The 18,727-nt window shown below is 39.0% G+C and overlaps 2 protein-coding genes across 3 annotated transcripts in view; both read left to right on the top strand.

Annotated features, from left to right (window-relative positions):
- The first annotated feature begins 1,659 nt into the window (after nt 1–1,659).
- LOC129719973 (m7GpppX diphosphatase-like) lies at nt 1,660–3,304 on the top strand. Its single transcript, XM_055671377.1, has 2 exons — nt 1,660–1,941; nt 1,988–3,304. The coding sequence occupies exons 1-2, from the start codon at nt 1,660–1,662 to the stop codon at nt 2,801–2,803; spliced, it is 1,098 nt and encodes a 365-aa protein (XP_055527352.1). The 3' UTR covers nt 2,804–3,304.
- Nucleotides 3,305–11,577: 8,273 nt separating this feature from the next.
- LOC129724738 (RILP-like protein homolog) overlaps nt 11,578–18,727 on the top strand; it is a 52,244-nt gene continuing 45,094 nt past the window's right edge. The window contains exons 1-2 of one of the 2 annotated variants that reach the window (XM_055679871.1): nt 11,578–11,938; nt 12,174–12,416. In XM_055679871.1, coding sequence (XP_055535846.1) covers nt 11,672–11,938; nt 12,174–12,287 — 381 coding nt within the window. In that variant the 5' untranslated portion in view covers nt 11,578–11,671 and the 3' untranslated portion in view covers nt 12,288–12,416. Of the gene's footprint in view, nt 11,939–12,173; nt 12,417–18,727 lie in introns of those variants that run through there. The other variant, XM_055679870.1, reaches the window with a different exon arrangement.

Here is an 18,727-nt window from a genome sequence, read left to right as displayed (position 1 = left end):
AATTCAAATACGAATGAAGGCGTGAGGGAGGATGAACCCCGCCGATAAAGGTTAAATAAACAAAAAGCTTGGGGAATTCAAATTACTAGAATGATCTGGATGGTTGTAATGGATAAAAAGAGTTGAAAGAATTTAGAACAGCATTTGTTTTCTTTTGTAAAATGCAAATGTTAACATGGGAAAGAAATTATAGTGGACAAAAGACCTCATGAAAACGAGGTTTGATAGCTATTGGCTTAAAAGGAAAACGAAGAAGAAAATCGATGGATGCTGTATAGGGATTTTTTTTTGCGATGGAGATGACTTAAATGACGGACAACAATAGAACTAGGAAAGACATTTGAAAAGAGGGCTGAACTTTCCAGACGAAAAGACTACTGACTTTAAGGGATTCGAACTATTCTTTTATTAGTTAAGGTTGTGTGAGTGTATACATCGGAAGTAATTAACCCGGAATGGTTGAGGTGAGTGCTGACTGAAAGAGTAAACAAGGGAGTAATTAACCCAGAATGAGTGAGTGTGCGAGATTTTCCTTTTATTTCCTAACCTTCTTATCTTTCAGGAATCACTAGAGCGGGTGGTCGCACCTTCGGATGGAAGGGGGAGAGGAAATATGCAGACTACTGCATACCAGGAGAAGTGTAAGTAGTGTGTAAGTAGGACAGTAACAAGAGACAATTCGAAAAGTAAATGATTACAGATTAAAAAGAGATTCAAGAGATTAGGAAAAAAAACGAGACAATTTTTATAAAAAAATGATATAAGGTGTTAAAAAAAGTCAGGGTATTAGACGAATATTGTATATGAAGACAGAGAATAACGATGAATGTTCACAACGAAAAGATTAATTTATGAAGCGAAAGATGAAAGAAAAAAAAAATTTAACCGACGTGATGAAACAAAGATTAAAGGATGAAAGAATAATCCACTATGTCGAAACAGACTCATTTTATGTTAATCGAAAAAGTTTAAGAAAATGAAAGAGGATGCTTAACAAAAAAAAAGCAATGAGATGAAAAAAAAATGCAACCAAAGCAGAGCATTTAAGCTACTTAATAACATTGTAGAAAGTTATTTAAAGAGCATAAGAACATTTGATGAAAGAAAGTTAATAATGAGCCACAAGACAAGTTAAACTGATATTTTAACGCGGATTAAAGAAGAAGAAAGCATAATACAGATAAATGGATTGGTATGTGTCGAAATGATTTTAAATGTAAAAAAAAAAACATCAAATATCAAAGTTAGAGAGTGCATAATGGAAAAGAAGTAAACAATGCACAATTGAATGTTATATTTGTAAAATCAGATGAATCAAATACTGAAATACTAAATCAAATCTAATACAAATGATGTACAACTTAGTAGGGGAAGAAAAACCAAAGTATGTCATCCGAAAATAAGAAAATTACGGGCCTAGACTGTAAGTAGAAGCCTAGGGTAGATAATAGAGTGAAAGAAGCCCGTACGCGAGTGAACAGTAATTTTAACCAGCAAGTGGAAAAAGTAACGAAACCAAAAAAGAATTGATAAAATAATGGCAAAAAATAATGCACCACTTGCTAAGTAGGGCAGCTACCTGCTTAAGAATTGACAACGAGACGATCATCGAAGACGACTGAGGTTAATACAACGGCTGCTGAGATGGGGCATACCATGATGCCCAGTACAGCGCGAAAAGGAAAGCAGACGGTTGCGTGGGGAGTCGAACGGCGGATGTCTATGGTGAAAGATGAAGTGAACAATCCAAACAGCCGTAGCTACGATTTTGCAGGCTTCGTACCTGTTCGCATCCTAAACTATAACAGTACACACAAAAGCGTTTCACTGTTGGGGCATTTTGTAAGCCTATCGCGTGACGATTACGCGATCATTGTGTTGGAAAAGACGGCCTTCACTGAGGGGCAGCTGAAAAATCATAAGCGTCATCAAACGAGCATGGTGACGAAAGCTAATTCTGACGACGTCACGACGAACTTGTCGGAAGAACAGTGAAAGTGTGCAAAGTAGTGCAACTGGTGTTATAGCAGCCGTCGAAAGAAGTTTTTCCTTATCCACGTCCCAACTAAGGACGGAATTTGTTAATGATACCTACGGAAATTTTTTGTGCGTTGCTGATCCGGAAGTAAATCAAATCAAGGTGACAATCATATATCCCGCTACTGAGAGGCATATTGTGAAATTTTCCACCCAAAAAAGATATTTGGTGGAAGAAACTGGCCAAGATTATGAAACCGTGACATTGCCTCATATACAAAAGGAGCAGCTAAGCTTAGAGTGGCTTTACAATATATTAGAGCATCGGAAAGGGAAGGATCGCATAGTTTTTGAGGATCCGTCAGAGAAAATTGGCTTCATATTGTTGCCGGATTTAGAATGGGATGGTAAAACATTGGAACAACTTTATCTACTCGCTTTAGTGCGCCAGCGAGGTATCAAGTCATTGCGGGAACTAAACGCTACTCATTTACCATTGCTGAAAAATATTCAAACACGTGGCATTGAAGCAATTAAAACACGTTACGGAATTAACGCTGATCAACTACGAATCTACATTCACTATCAACCCACATTTTACCACCCACACGTGCATTTCCCATATCTGAAGCACGACCCATCGGGTATTTATTGCGAGAAAAGTCACCTTCTAACATCGGTTATTGGGAATATCGAACTGCTACCAGACCATTACCGGAAAGTGACACTCTCTTGCGTTTTAAGTGAAACTGATAAACTGAACGTCAAATTTGAGGCAGCAAAGAGCAAACTGAATGAACCAGATTACACCACAACCAACCGATGAGAACCTCTACTGCCAGACGCACCCTCCCGTTTCAAACCCCCTGCAACCCGGCGCTTGAACACGACAGCTGAACAGCAGGTATCTTCACGACGCAGCGCATCAGGCGAGCAAGCAATTGTTAATTTTAAATAAGGAAAATGTCATGTATGATAATGTAAACTCAAAACGGTACTACAGTTTTGAATAACAGAATCTCATTTGCCAGAGAAAATAAACATATTATAAAAAAAAACAACGGTGTATATAGTTGCATAAAAACGCGAGAATAATTGTAATAAAGAGAAAAACACACCTATCGGCCGTCAGGATGGACCGTGTGACCATTGTCTCTTCTAGATAATGGCCAACTAGGCGGGGTGGCAGATGTGACGTCACACCCTGCGAAGAACCCAATGCTCCGTCACGAGCCTTATAATTAAAGTTAAATGTTGTTCCTAGGAGGGCATAGCCTTCTGCTATGCTTTAGTCAGGCGAAACATTTGGTTCCCTTGACAGAGGACCGCGAACGGCTCTGTCAACACTCTATGTATCAACAGATTATGCCACAGGTGGCAAAGAACTTCGCGCAGCCTTCTGCTGTGCCACCGGCAAACAAACTCAACCAAAATAAACAAGTTTTGTGTTGTAAACAAAACGCATCCCGTACTTTAGCAGTACTAGATTAGGTTAAGAGATTAGTAAGGTAAACAGAGAGTGGAGAAAGTCTCTCTCTCTGAGTTACCGGTAGGGTATATTTAAGTAGTGATGTACGAAAATAAAGTCAGTTAGTCCACGTTAATCTGTGTGTATTAATTCCGCGCCAATTGCGCGTACAGGGTTTTCTGGAGAAAGTCCTGGTAGGTTATACCCAGGATATAGGTATACCTACACAATTGTTAGTTGTTGGCTTCCGTTTCAAGCAGTCGTCGAGTCACGATATTTTAGTAATAAATGTTGGTTTTAATTTGTTAAATCCGCGTTTCACATACCGTATTGCGAAGGCCCCCTTGCGACCCAAAAGAAAGTAAATTCAAGACGTAAATACACGAGAATGTATAGGTTGCCTATAAGTTCTACTAAAGTATGCAAGCGTATGTTTCAGAGCACCTTCGACATTGGTAGTAGAAAGATACGTGATATGGCTGCGAAAATTATCGCAGGATCGGGAGTTGCTTCAGACGATGGAAGACAAAACAACAGCAATCGTCATCCTATTAGTCAGGATCATCTGGAGTTCATCCGAAAGCAAATAATGTCTTTTCCCGCGTACTCCAGTCACTACTCGCGAGAGAAGTCGGATAAATTGTATCTTTCTAGTGATCTGAATATACGTCGAATTTACGAACTGTACCAGGAACAATGCGCAAAGTAAAATATCATTCCCGTGCATTATAACAGTTACCGCCTTGTTTTCAAATCCATGAACCTCAACTTCAGGAAATCGAAAGTCGACACCTGTGGCAAGTGTGATCAGCTCACAATGGAGATCAAATTAGAGATGGATCTCGTAAAAAAGGGCGAGCTACAACAGTTGCTTGATACTGATAGTCATCAAATCGCCGCTGATAAAGAAAAAACGAAAGACGTGGCGCTGGCAAAAATTGATGCAACCTTAAGAACATCGTCATTTGATCTCCAGAAACAGTTGCCGACGCCTTACCTTAGTAACGGTGAAGCATTTTATTGCAGGCAACTGTATACTAATAACCTAACCATTTTTTCTACTTATGTCGGAGAAAATTCAGCGGACTGTTGTTTATGGGCGAAAGCTCGCAGAGGCTCCCAGGAAATTGGATCCTGTCTGTTGCAGGATTTAAATAAGTTGCCATCCTCGGTAGAAACGATGAGCTATTATAGTGACCGGTTTTTCGGTCAGAATAATAACAAGACTATTATTTTCTTGTTTTCACATTTTATTGAAGAGTGCGTAATACGTGGACGAAAGTTGAATATATATCATAAGTTGATGGCTACTGGACATAGCCATATGAAGGTAGATACAGTTCACGGTGCCATCGAGATAGCAAAAAAGTGTACTACAATGAACATCGAAGCCCCACATCACTGGGCTTTACTTATAAGCGGAATTCGCCGCAAAGTTCCTTTCAACGTAATTGAAATGGAACAACGCGACATGTTAAATTTAAAATCGTTAGATCAGCAGTATAGGATCCCTGAAATGTCGCTCAATGACAAACCGTTTCGCATCGAAAATACAATGTTTTTTTTACTTTTCCACGAATATCCAGGGCATGTGGAATTCAAAGAACAGGTAACTGACGAGCAATTTGATAGAATTTAAATCTTACCTGATGTCGAGGTACTGGAAAACGTGGAACTTAGACCAATCACAAACATACCTTTAGAACTATCCAGCGCTAAGCTAGACGACCTGCGGAAGCTGATGGTGTACGTGAAACAAAAAGAAAACCACGCCACATTCCTTAAATCATTGGTTCCGGCGAAGAAAGGACGGCGAGCTAAGAACGCTGTAACGGACCATTTTGAAGCCGATTTGGATCTTCTAGAGGACAGTGATTAGGCGTTGCCGTAGATTATATCATAATACCGATTTACGGTCGTTTAATTTTCTGACTGAAGAGTTAAAGAGAAATAAAAACAATTTACGTTTTATTTCACATTTTTCATTACCCATTTCGGAGATTCAGAACATTATTTACACCCCACTACTAAACCAACACACCCAGCAATCTCCCCCACTCGTTTCTATAGCTAATATTGTGACAGAAATTGCATATGCAATTTGTTCTGATTCTAATTCCGCCTATTCTTATGCTTGTTTTCTCCAGTATTCTTACATGAAATAGATTAAAATAGACCTGCTCCCTATTTCTCCATAATGATTGCCTTTTTATGATGTAATCCGACCTTTCCCCAGTAATCATCACGTGATTTTTCGAGTTTTACTGCTTTTCAAATAAAGGTCCTATGTGACATTGTTTTGTGCAAAAAGACCAATCTGATAGGTCCTAACTGTTATTAAAAGATACAATAGGCCCTATGTGACCAAATCATGAAAAAAAAAACCCGTAAATTTCAAATAAAACAATAAATCATCTGTTGTAATTCAAGATTGCATCCTTTATTTGCAGTTAAGTTGGAAAAAGTTAACCTTTTGCATTACAATTGAAAATAGCATTTAAATATATTGCGCTGAACTTCAGGATCATTTTTCTCGGATTTGCCTTCATGTTAGATAGGACCTTTTGAAATGTTTATCTAGATTTTCGTTACTAATACAGACAAATGTCTTCTTCTTCCTCACCTTTGTATACTTTATTGGTGCAAAAACAGGTTTGTAACTTAAACAGAAATAAATACATATTCGAAATGGTTGGTAAAAAATATAGAAAATTATAGGAATAGCAGGAAATTTTAATACGAGCAAAACCGGGTACATTCGTCTACTAATGTTATGGAACATCACGTTTAACTGAGAAAATGACACTCTTCTACCTGATGTATAAAACCAGGAATCCGTGAGTAGCTAAACAACCCGATTAGTGTTCATAACGTTTGACGTAAGCGACTTATTACCTTATCATTTTGTTTTTTTAATTCTGCCTTTTCCAGTTTATCGATTTCTAGTTGAGCTATCTTATCACGAAGCTCCTGCACAGCAGAATCTTCGTTGTCTAGTTTGATAAGTACCGCTTGAGTAGTTTGATAAGTACCGATGAGAGCTTCGTAGCCGCAAGGTTACAGAGTCCGCTTTGATAAGCGAGTGGTCGTGGGTTCGAATCTTATAGAATCAGGCCATTTGGTTGTCAAAGGACTTTAACATGGGTTCATTCTCAGGCTCTCCACTACATACCCTTCCTTCAAGCTGAATTCTATAGTACCCTTGCTGACTTTCATCCTAACAAAAAAGTCCTTCTTATAATAAAACTGTTCTGAGTAACGTATAATAGTTCTCTTCAGGGAATCGTAATTATGACGCGGTCTTGGCTGGAGGAACGAGGTTCGATAAAACTCCTTCCTCTTGACAAAAATATAAGTCCTACTTATAATAAACCTGACCAGAGGTGAAGCATTGAGTGCCTCTTCAGGGAATTGTGATTGTGACGCGGTGTTGGTAGGAGGAACGAGGTTCGATAAGACTCCTTCCTCTTGACAAAATAAGTCCTTCCTATAATAAAACTGATTTAAGAAATATTTACTCTCTACTGGGAATTGTAATTGGCGATATTGGCACGGAGTAACGAGGTTTCGATAAGACTCCTTCCTCTTGACATAATAAGTCCCTCTTAGAATAAACCTGGCCTGAGAGGAACGTTAGGTGTAGCCTCAGTTCAGGGAACTGTAATTTGGCGATATTGGTAGGATAGAAAAGAGGCTCGGTATAGTAGAGCAGTAAGCTTGAAATGAAAAGGGTAAACTCTCACACAAAAGCACGGATATAAATGAAAAGCGTATCATTCATTTCAATAGTGATACTGCCAGTAATATGAAGTGCGGAATACAGAAAACACCTGGGCAATATCACAATAGATCAAAATGTCTCTGGTCGCAGTGATGAGTCCACACAGAGAGAAAAAAAAGTACCGCTTCCAGCAGCTCCAATACGTTTATAACTTTGGGTATAAGGTCAATTACAGAGTTTGGCCCATTTTTGTCAATGATTTTTTCGAATTTCTTTCCAATTTCCGATGCCAAGTCATATATATCAACTACTGATACTTCTTCTAAAGAATTCATGCTCTTAAATACAATTCACAATACGTATAGGTAAAATAAATTCTGAAGTTTTGCCACTTGACTATCACAATACTACACGCTCGTCAAATTTAACTCTAAACTGAGTGAGATGTCACTCACTTTCGTGAAAAGTGAACCTACTCTAAACAGAGTTTTTATGATATTACTCATTTATGGGTAGAGTCACCATGTGTCAGAAATTGAGTAGGAATTACCCTCTTCTTATAAAACCGTTTTGAAATGAAACTGAGTAAAAGCTACTCAGTTTCCTCGTTTTGACTTTTGATCCTTTTGATGAATGAAACTGCTAGAGGATTGTTGCATACAATTATAACAAAATCACGTTTTTTTTTTCAAATATTTGTATTTTGCATATACATATATGTAATAAAAAACAAACCTTATTAAATCATTAGTGTATCTTCTGCCTTAGCAGCTTCATTAAAAACCGCAGCAATACGGTTCACTGTTACCCGGGAGCTTTGACTCGAGCGTGTATCATTTCACATCAAATTTAATGTCAAGCAGAGATGCCAGATGTTTATGAAAAATGTCTGCAACTGCTCGAAAAACCGGAAAAATGTGCTCGAAATCTGAAAAAATCTATCAGTGATCCGAAAATATTTCGCTCGCGCAAGCAAAAGTCTGTAAAAATCTGCACACATATTAAGAAAATCTGCGCAAATCTAAGGAGACTCTGACAAAAATTTGTAGAAACCGGTAAAAAACTGCAAATATCTGCAAATCAATGAATATCTGCACACTGACTCCACAAATCTGCGTTTTGCAGACAAATCTGCACATTTGGTATCCCTGATGTCAAGTCTACACACCAAAATCTGAAAAGAATTTTCAGCAAAAAATAATACTGAAAAAAATCAGTTAAAAAATTTTCTTGCTGATTATCAGTATTCAGAATTCTGTTTGCCGGAAATCAGCAAATTGCTGGTAATTGCTGAATTTCTGGCAACTCCATCCGTCAAACTGTCAGAACAATCGCCATTTTGTACGTAAAAAGTTAACAAAACTATAGAGAAAAAAAAATGAGCTTATAAGCGTATGAACCATGGATGCGGAACTTAAAAAAGCATTGCATGCGCTTAAATAGAATAATTGTGATATAAAGAATATGTGTGATAAGTTAATTTTCAGTCTTTTCTAGGAGTTTGGGAATATGGGCAATATAGTTTATGGTTATGTCGATGGGCTACAAAGACATTTAAAAGTTCATATCGATAATTTAGATTTAAAGTCAGATAACTTTAAAATAAATATTCGCAATGTAGAACATTTGTTTTAGTAAAATAACAAAAAACAAAAGAACATTCTGTGTGTTGTCTAACTTTTGCTGAGATACATCAGCAAATTCATGTCAAATGCTCAAATGCTGAACAGGCAGCAATTTATTCAAACAACTGATTTTCAGCAAAATGGTGTCAAAAATTTGACGTCTCGATTTGCTGATCGTTTCAGCGAGAAGGTTTGCTGATATCATTGCTGATTTTCCAGCATGTAGAATATCAGCAAAATTTTGCTGGTTTCCAGCAATAAAAATTTAGTGTGTAGCATTGGCCGATATCGTATCGATATTTACGGTATCGACCCAAGTATAGATGACAGTTCTAAAAGGTATGCTATTCACGTCGATGCATTAGTATTAGTGATCGTTATAAACTTTTTCCAATTTTGTATGAAATTTGAAATAATTTTGCATTTTAAACTAAACTTATAAAACATATTTTCCTGAAAAGTTATAGAAATGATGTTGACACATGTTTTATTTGTGGGGAATACATAAATATGCTGCGGTTTAGGTAAAATATGCTGTTTTTCATCAATTTGCCGGTAACCTTTTTGCACTATTCGTTTTTTTCTTGTACTCTAATAGCGCTTCTAAACAGAGTCGCTTATGTTTCATACAGTAACAAAAGTCATGAGCTATGACAATGACTAAGATTATGCTCCAACTATTGGAAATATAGCATTTTTATATATTTTATTTCGACATATTGTCGCATTTTTCACACTAAATCTAAATTGATATCAATTTCTAGTGTGTTTCAACTGGAGATTCACTCTCCAACCAAAAAAATCAGATATAAAACAACATAAGCCGAGAAATTTCCAAAAATGTTCTGAATTCTATACAAAACGCAAAAATTTTCATAACGAGATTTGTTTGTGTGCGTGGCCCCATGGTGGCCCCATGGCCTAAATATCGTTATTTTTTATCGATGCAAGCGACTTCGATATCAAGCTGGATCGATACTTTCACCCCAATATTTTTTCGATACTGAAGAGAAACTATAAAATCGGGAAATATTGTTGATTGCTGCAAATTGTCTATAAGGTGTCGATACCCCAAGTATGATGACAGTTCTACAAGGTATGCTACATTTTTGTCTATCCACGCACACAAACAAATCTCGTTATGAAAATTTTCGCGTTTTGTATGGAATTCAGAATGTTTTTGGAAATTTCTCGTTTTATGTTGTTTTATATCTGTTTTTTTTGGTTGGAGAGTGAATCTCCAGTTGAAACACACTAGAAATTGATATTAATTTAGATTTAGTGTGAAAAATTGCGACAATATGTCGAAATAAAATATATAAAAATGCTATATTTCTAATAGTTGGAGCATAATCTTAGTCATTGTCATAGCTCATGACTTTTGTTACTGTATGAAACATAAGCGACTCTGTTTAGAAGCGCTATTAGAGTACAAGAAAAAAACGAAAAGTGCAAAAAGGTTACCGGCAAATTGATGAAAAACAGCATATTTTACCTAAACCGCAGCATGTTTATGTATTCCCCACAAATAAAACATGTTTCAACATCATTTCTATAACTTTTCAGGAAAATATGTTTTATAAGTTTAGTTTTAAATGCAAAATCATTTCAAATTTCATACAAAATTGGAAAAAGTTTATAACGATCACTAATACTAATGCATCGATGTGAATAGCATACCTTTTAGAACTGTCATCTATGCTTGGGTCGATACCGTAAATATCGATACGATATCGGCCAATGCTAGACTTGACATCAGGGATACCAAATGTGCAGATTTGTCTGCAAAACGCAGATTTGTGGAGTCAGTGTGCAGATATTCATTGATTTGCAGATATTTGCAGTTTTTTAACGGTTTCTACAAATTTTTGTCAGAGTCTCCTTAGATTTGCGCAGATTTTCTTAATATGTGTGCAGATTTTTACAGACTTTTGCTTGCGCGAGCGAAATATTTTCGGATCACGGATAGATTTTTTCAGATTTCGAGCACATTTTTCCGGTTTTTCGAGCAGTTGCAGACATTTTTCATAAACATCTGGCATCTCTGCTTGACATTAAATTTGATGTGAAATGATACACGCTCGAGTCACAGTTCCCGGGTAACAGTGAACCGTATTGCTGCGGTTTTTAATGAAGCTGCTAAGGCAGAAGATACACTAATGATTTAATAAGGTTTGTTTTTTTATTACATATATGTATATGCAAAATACAAATATTTGAGAAAAAAAACGTGATTTTGTTATAATTGTATGCAACAATCCTCTAGCAGTTTCATTCATCAAAAGGATCAAAAGTCAAAACGAGGAAACTGAGTAGCTTTTACTCAGTTTCATTTCAAAACGGTTTTATAAGAAGATGGTAATTCCTACTCAATTTCTGACACATGGTGACTCTACCCATAAATGAGTAATATCATAAAAACTCTGTTTAGAGTAGGATTACTCAGAAGGGATTCACTGCTGTCAAATTTCATATATGTGTGCGTTATCGCAGATCAGCTCTGGTCCATGACGTTTGTTGGTCCGTGACGTTTGTAACTATGAACGATAATGAGGAAAAAATCACTACACAACACATTCATAAAAGTTTTCCGCGGTTTCTCGAGTTTTGATAAAAAAAACGTTCCAATTCTATAATATTTCACATCGATCAATTTCATAACCAAAAAGAACAAAAACCAAAACAAACACCATGTTGCCGAATATGCTGGTTACACGATGTTTGACAGATAGATCCCCCCTGGGTTCACTTTTCACGAAAGTGAGTGACATCTCACTCAGTTTAGAGTTAAATTTGACGAGCGTGTAGTATTGTGATAGTTAAGTGGCAAAACTTCAGAATTTATTTTACCTATACGTATTGTGAATTGTATTTGAGAGCATGAATTCTTTAGAAGAAGTATCAGTAGTTGATATATATGACTTGGCATCGGAAATTGGCAAGGAATTCGAAAAAATCATTGACAAAAATGGGCCAAACTCTGTAATTGACCTTATACCCAAAGTTATAAACGTATTGGAGCTGCTGGAAGCGGTACTTATCAAACGAGACAACGAAGATTCTGCTGTGCAGGAGCTTCGTGATAAGATAGCTCAACTAGAAACCGATAAACTGGAAAAGGCAGAATTAAAAAAACAAAATGATAAGGTAATAAGTCGCTTACGTCAAACGTTATGAACACTAATCGGGTTGTTTAGCTACTCACGGATTCCTGGTTTTATACATCAGGTAGAAGAGTGTCATTTTCTCAGTTAAACGTGATGTTCCATAACATTAGTAGACGAATGTACCCGGTTTTGCTCGTATTAAAATTTCCTGCTATTCCTATAATTTTCTATATTTTTTACCAACCATTTCGAATATGTATTTATTTCTGTTTAAGTTACAAACCTGTTTTTGCACCAATAAAGTATACAAAGGTGAGGAAGAAGAAGACATTTGCTGTATTAGTAACGAAAATCTAGATAAACATTTCAAAAGGTCCTATCTAACATGAAGGCAAATCCGAGAAAAATGATCCTGAAGTTCAGCGCAATATATTTAAATGCTATTTTCAATTGTAATGCAAAAGGTTAACTTTTTCCAACTTAACTGCAAATAAAGGATGCAATCTTGAATTACAACAGATGATTTATTGTTTTATTTGAAATTTACGGTTTTTTTTTTCATGATTTGGTCACATAGGGCCTATTGTATCTTTTAATAACAGTTAGGACCTATCAGATTGGTCTTTTTGCACAAAACAATGTCACATAGGACCTTTATTTGAAAAACAGTAAAACTCGAAAAATCACGTGATGATTACTGGGGAAAGGTCGGATTACATCATAAAAAGGCAAACATTATGGAGAAATAGGGAGCAGGTCTATTTTAATCTATTTCATGTAAGAATACTGGAGAAAACAAGCATAAGAATAGGCGGAATTAGAATCAGAACAAATTGCATATGCAATTTCTGTCACAATATCAGCTATAGAAACGAGTGGGGGAGATTGCTGGGTGTGTTGGTTTAGTAGTGGGGTGTAAATAATGTTCTGAATCTCCGAAATGGGTAATGAAAAATGTGAAATAAAACGTAAATTGTTTTTATTTCTCTTCAACTCTTCAGTCAGAAAATTAAACGACCGTAAATCGGTATTATGATATAATCTACGGCAACGCCAAATCACTGTCCTCTAGAAGATCCAAATCGGCCTCAAAATGGTCCGTTACAGCGTTCAGCGTTACAGCTCGCCGTCCTTTCTTCGCCGGAACCAATGATTTAAGGAATGTGACGTAGTATTCTTTTTGTTTCACGTACACCATCAGCTTCCGCAGGTCGTCTAGCTTAGCGCTGGATAGTTCTAAAGGTATGTTTGTGATTGGTCTAAGTTCCACGTTTTCCAGTACCTCGACATCAGGTAAGATTTGAATTCTATCAAATTGCTCGTCAGTTACCTGTTCTTTGAATTCCACATGCCCTGGATATTCGTGGAAAAGTAAAAAAACATTGTATTTTCGATGCGAAACGGTTTGTCATTGAGCGACATTTCAGGGATCCTATACTGCTGATCTAACGATTTTAAATTTAACATGTCGCGTTATTCCATTTCAATTACGTTGAAAGGAACTTTGCGGCGAATTCCGCTTATAAGTAAAGCCCAGTGATGTGGGACTTCGATGTTCATTGTAGTACACTTTTTTGCTATCTCGATGGCACCGTGAACTGTATCTACCTCCATATGGCTACTTTCGTCCACGTATTACGCACTCTTCAATAAAATGTGAAAACAAGAAAATAATGGTCTTGTTATTATTCTGACCGAAACACCGGTCACTATAATAGCTCATCGTTTCTACCGAGGATGGCAACTTATTTAAATCCTGCAACAGACAGGATCCAATTTCCTGGGAGCCTCTGCGAGCTTTCGTCTCGTCCCATAAATAACAGTCCGCTGAATTTTCTCCGACATAAGTAGAAAAAATGGTTAGGTTATTAGTATACAGTTGCCTGCAATAAAATGCTTCACTGTTACTAAGGTAAGGCGTCGGCAACTGTTTCTGGAGATCAAATGACGATGTTCTTAAGGTTGCATCAATTTTTGCCAGCGCCACGTCTTTCGCTTTTTCTTTATCAGCGGCGATTTGATGACTATCAGTATCAAGCAACTGTTGTAGCTCGCCCTTTTTTACGAGATCCATCTCTAATTTGATCTCCATTGTGAGCTGATCACACTTGCCACAGGTGTCGACTTTCGATTTCCTGAAGTTGAGGTTCATGGATTTGAAAACAAGGCGGTAACTGTTATAATGCACGGTAATGATATTTTACTTTGCGCATTGTTCCTGGTACAGTTCGTAAATACGACGCATATTCAGATCACTAGAAAGATACAATTTATCCGACTTCTCTCGCGAGTAGTGACTGGAGTACGCGGGAAAAGACATTATTTGCTTTCGGATGAACTCCAGATGATCCTGACTAATAGGATGACGATTGCTGTTGTTTTGTCTTCCATCGTCTGAAGCAACTCCCGATCCTGCGATAATTTTCGCAGCCATATCACGTATCTTTCTACTACCAATGTCGAAAGTGCTCTGAAACATACGCTTGCATACTTTAGTAGAACTTATAGGCAACTTATACATTCTCGTGTATTTACGTCTTGAATTTACTTTCTTTTGGGTCGCAAGGGGGCCTTCGCAATACGGTATATGAAACGCGGATTTAACAAATTGAAATCAACATTTATTACTAAAATATCGTGACTCGACGACTGCTTGAAACGGAAGCCAACAACTAACAATGACCATTGTTCTTCTCCTCATATACGCGCCTACCAGCATCGTCGTAGTGACAGAGACTGTCTTTCGAGAGCTCAGCGTCGTGGGGAGTGCACTCACAAATGGGGGGCACTCCGACAGCTACAGTCGTCTCCAACATCTCCCCTCTTAATAAAGGTGGTACGGATCAAACCATTTCGACGGCCTTCGATCCCTAGAAGATCGCCGAGGAATTGGTACCACTGGATCTGCCTCAACTGCTGATTCGAATTCGGTTGGAGCGGGTGATGTAGACGTTGACATTGTTGGGGACTGAACAGGTGATAATGGTGTTAATACATGACTGTGCGGCTCTTCACGCCGAAACATTGCAAGCCTCTACACCAAAACAGTCTTTGGTGTAGAGGCTTGCAATGTTTCAGATGACGATGGCAATGTTTCAGATGGTGATGGCATTGCCGGAGTTGGAATCGAACCTTGGGGAGTTGGACTAGGTTTAGGCAAAGTCCAGGCTTCAAGCAGTATCTCCAACGGTAGTTTCTTGTTCAAATTATTGGCCGACTGATTTGAGACTGAATCAGCTGCGGTTCGACTTCGCAACTGATTAATGTGTGAACGCAGCATTCGACGGTCTTCCACCCACACATTGTACATAATATCACCCAGGCGTTGTAATACAATACCCGGAGCCCATTTCCAACTGTTTCGTGTGTATACTTTGGCATAAACTAGATCGTCTTTGCTGAAAACCCTTGTTTGTTTGCCTTGCTCTGCAACTGAATCTGGCTCATGAATAGCTGGCGGACGGAGCAACTCGAGACACGTTCTGATTTGCCGACCAAACATAACCTCAGACGGGGATTTAGGAGCGGCTAGGCGTACTTCGGTACGTAAGCAAGAAAATGTCCAAGGCTTCTTCGATGGTTCCGCTTCCCTCTTGAATTTTTTTGACGGTGCGTTTGAACGTATCCACAAAACGCTCAGCTTGTCCATTTGACTGTGGATGAAAAGGGGCTGTTGTTATGTGTTTGATTCCGTTTGCCATGCAAAAGCTAGCGAATTCAGCGCTGAAGAACTGAGTTCCGTTATCTGACACTAAGATTTCGGGCATTTCCAAGCGAGCAAATATTCCTCGCAGAATGCTAATTGTTGCGTGAGAAGTGATACGCCGAGTTTGTACCACCTCAGGCCATTTAGAGAAACTGTCGACGGCGATAAGATAATATTCACCATCGACTGGACCAGCAAAATCAACATGCACACGTCGCCATGGTCCAGTTGCTTTAGGCCAAGGAACCGGTTCTGCGTGAGGAGGAGACCGTGCGACTGACGCACAATGCTGACAAGTCTTGACGAAGGCGCTTACTTCTTCGTCGAGCGAAGGCCAGTACACAGAGCTTCTGGAGAGTGCGTTCATCCTTTGAATTCCAGGATGACCAAAATGTAACTGTTTTAAACATTGTTTCCGGTATTGCATTGGGATTACGAGTCGTTCTTCGAACAGGATACAACCATCCACTAAAGTGAGCGAATCTTGTCTAGCTTGGAATCGCTTGAGTTCCGGCTCGATGGGTTGCGTTTGTGGCCAACCATCTCTAACATACCGAAAAACCTTGCGAAGAAGTGGATCGGATTGCGTACCCTGCGCGACGACTCTGAAACTGAGAGGAAGAACGTTAACTGAACATGAAGCTACAGACCTAATATCTTCCTCGAGACAGATGCTGGCTATCACATAATCTTCCTCTGGTTTTACATGCTGATTGATGAGACGCGACAGGATATCAGCATTGCCGAACTTTTCGGTCGCCACGTACTCAATGTCGAACTCATACAGTAGTAGGGTCAGAGCGAATCGTTGCAGTCGGTTAGCGGTGTAAACGGGAATTCATTTTTAGAGCCAAAGATTCGAAGCAGTGGAGCGTGGTCAGTTTGTAGACGAAAGCGCCGACCGAACAGCATTTTGTGGAATTTGGTGACAGCAAAAATTATGGCCAGACCCTCACGATCCGGCTGACTGTAGTTTTGTTCCGCTTTGGTGAGTGCTCTTGATGCATGCTGGCCCACTTTTATTGAGCCATCCGGAAATCGATGACTGATGGTTGCTCCGAGACCAATTGATGAAGCGTCAGCTGCTACAATGATGTCTAACTTCGGATTGTAGTGGGTAAGCAGCAAGTCTGATGAGAGTATACACTTAAAACTGTCAAATGCTTGCTGACACTCTTTGTTCCACTCAAACTTTGATTCTGTCTTGAGCAGATTATCAAGCGGAAAGCGCAACATGCGCATTTTCGGCACAAACTTGCCATAATAATTGATGGCGCCAAGGAAAGCGCGAACTCCTGTGACGTCAGTGGGAGGCGAAAGCTTTGCGATCGCTTCGATCTTCGCTGGATCTGGGCGCAACCCTTGATGGTCGATGACATGGCCCAAATACGAAATCTGACGTTGGCGTAATGAACATTTTTCCGCTCTTATTGTAAAACCAAAGTCTTCGATGCGCCGTAAAACCGCTTCCAGGTTACGGTCGTGCTCTTGTTCGGTTGCACCACCAACTACGACGTCGTCCATGTAACCTTATGTTCCCTTCAGTCCGGCGAGCATTGTGTCGATGAGTTGCTGGAAAGCTCCTGGAGCGATTTTTACCCCCGGCGGTAGACGATTGTAGTGGTACAATCCACGGTGGGTATTCACAGTTAATAACCCACGGCTTGCTTCATCAACCTCCACTTGCAGAAACGCGTCGGAGAGATCAATCTGACTGAATACTGTACAGTTAGCAAGTTTGGCAAAAATATCCTCCGGGAGAGGAAGCGGGTATTGATGAGGCTGCAAGGAGCTATTTAAACCCGTCGAAAAATCTCCGCGAATTCTAATCGATCCGTTCGCTTTACGTACTACAACTATCGGTGCGGCCCATTCTGAATAATCCACCGGTGTAATATTTAGTGTTTTATTACACAAGCCAAGTTCATCACTGAACACCTTCGGGTATGTTTTCTTTAGGGAGTCAGTAGACACAGACACACGAGATACCTGACTGCAAAATGTGTCCATCGGTAGGGACCATAAATCAAAACTGTCTACTAAATCAGATCCGAGGAGTTGTAATTGTTTATCAGTTACTCGAATCACGGCTTGTTTTGTTTTATTCGCAATGCTAATGTCACAACAAAATTCACCTATGAGTGTCAAAACACTTCCCGAAGCTGTCTTTGCTTTCACTGTAGCTGGAACCAACACTGGACTTCCAATCTTCTGCCAAATCTTCTGGCTGATCACTGTTATGTCGGAAGCTGTATCAAGCTGCAATTGTATTTCACCTCCAGGGAATGAATTAGAAACAAATCTTCTTCTACTTTCCACACTGCATAAATTTACTGTAACCACTTTGCTGGTCACCGAAGATTTCCCTCGCTTTCTTGCTGCTCCTCGCGAATTCTTGGCACTAGAACAATACCCCTCTCGGTGTCCCATTTGACCACAATCGGAACACTTATGGCTTCTGAAAGTACAATCTCGAGCATAATGTAACGAACCACAAAACCAACACGGCGATTTTGGCTTATTGTTGTTTTCACTTGCATCGGTTTTGGCTGCTACATATCCTGATTTCCTAAAATGTCGCCCATTGAATTGCTTCACTGCATTCACTTGACCGAAATTAGAAGTACACTCAATCATTGCGTTATCATGTCGCAAGTTGACCAATCTTTGACTTTCCTCCGATAACTGCTCGAGAGTAACGTTGTCTCGTTCTTCGATTTTGGAAAGAAGTCTGGTTCGTAATTCGGCATCACTTTCAGATTTAAGCCCACACACATATATTAGGCACTTGAACTCTTCTTCGGTGAGCTTTCCTAGTTCGAATTGGACACAAGATTTATTCACCCGGCAAGCGAAGGCAATGTGGTCCTCCGTTGGGTTTTTGGAAACTTGGAGACATCTATACCGTCGGCTGATAACAGATTCTTTGGCGCCAAAAAGTCCCTTTAGTTTTTCTGCCGTTTGGCCGAAACTAAAATCTTTTGGTAGCTTCGGAAGTATGAAGCTGACATACCTCTCGTGTTCCATGCCATTTTCCGTAAAAGTAGACGTACCTTGGCCTCGTCATCTAAACGAGAAGCATCCTTTTCCAATAGGTCGTCATACCGCGAATACCAACCTGCG

Source organism: Wyeomyia smithii, chromosome 2 (genome assembly GCF_029784165.1).
Source record: "Wyeomyia smithii strain HCP4-BCI-WySm-NY-G18 chromosome 2, ASM2978416v1, whole genome shotgun sequence".
In the NCBI taxonomy this organism is placed as follows: domain Eukaryota; kingdom Metazoa; phylum Arthropoda; class Insecta; order Diptera; family Culicidae; genus Wyeomyia; species Wyeomyia smithii.
Note: the sequence above shows the minus strand (reverse complement) of the source record. Positions and strands in the feature narration are given on the sequence as shown.

Excerpts from the sequence above, each read along its gene's own strand:
- LOC129719973 (XM_055671377.1), top strand. The coding sequence starts at position 1,660 with ATGCCCAGTACAGCGCGAAAAGGAAAGCAGACGGTTGCGTGGGGAGTC. Across the intron at positions 1,942-1,987 it reads AGCGTCATCAAACGAGCATG|AACAGTGAAAGTGTGCAAAG; the intron begins GTGACGAAAGCT and ends ACTTGTCGGAAG.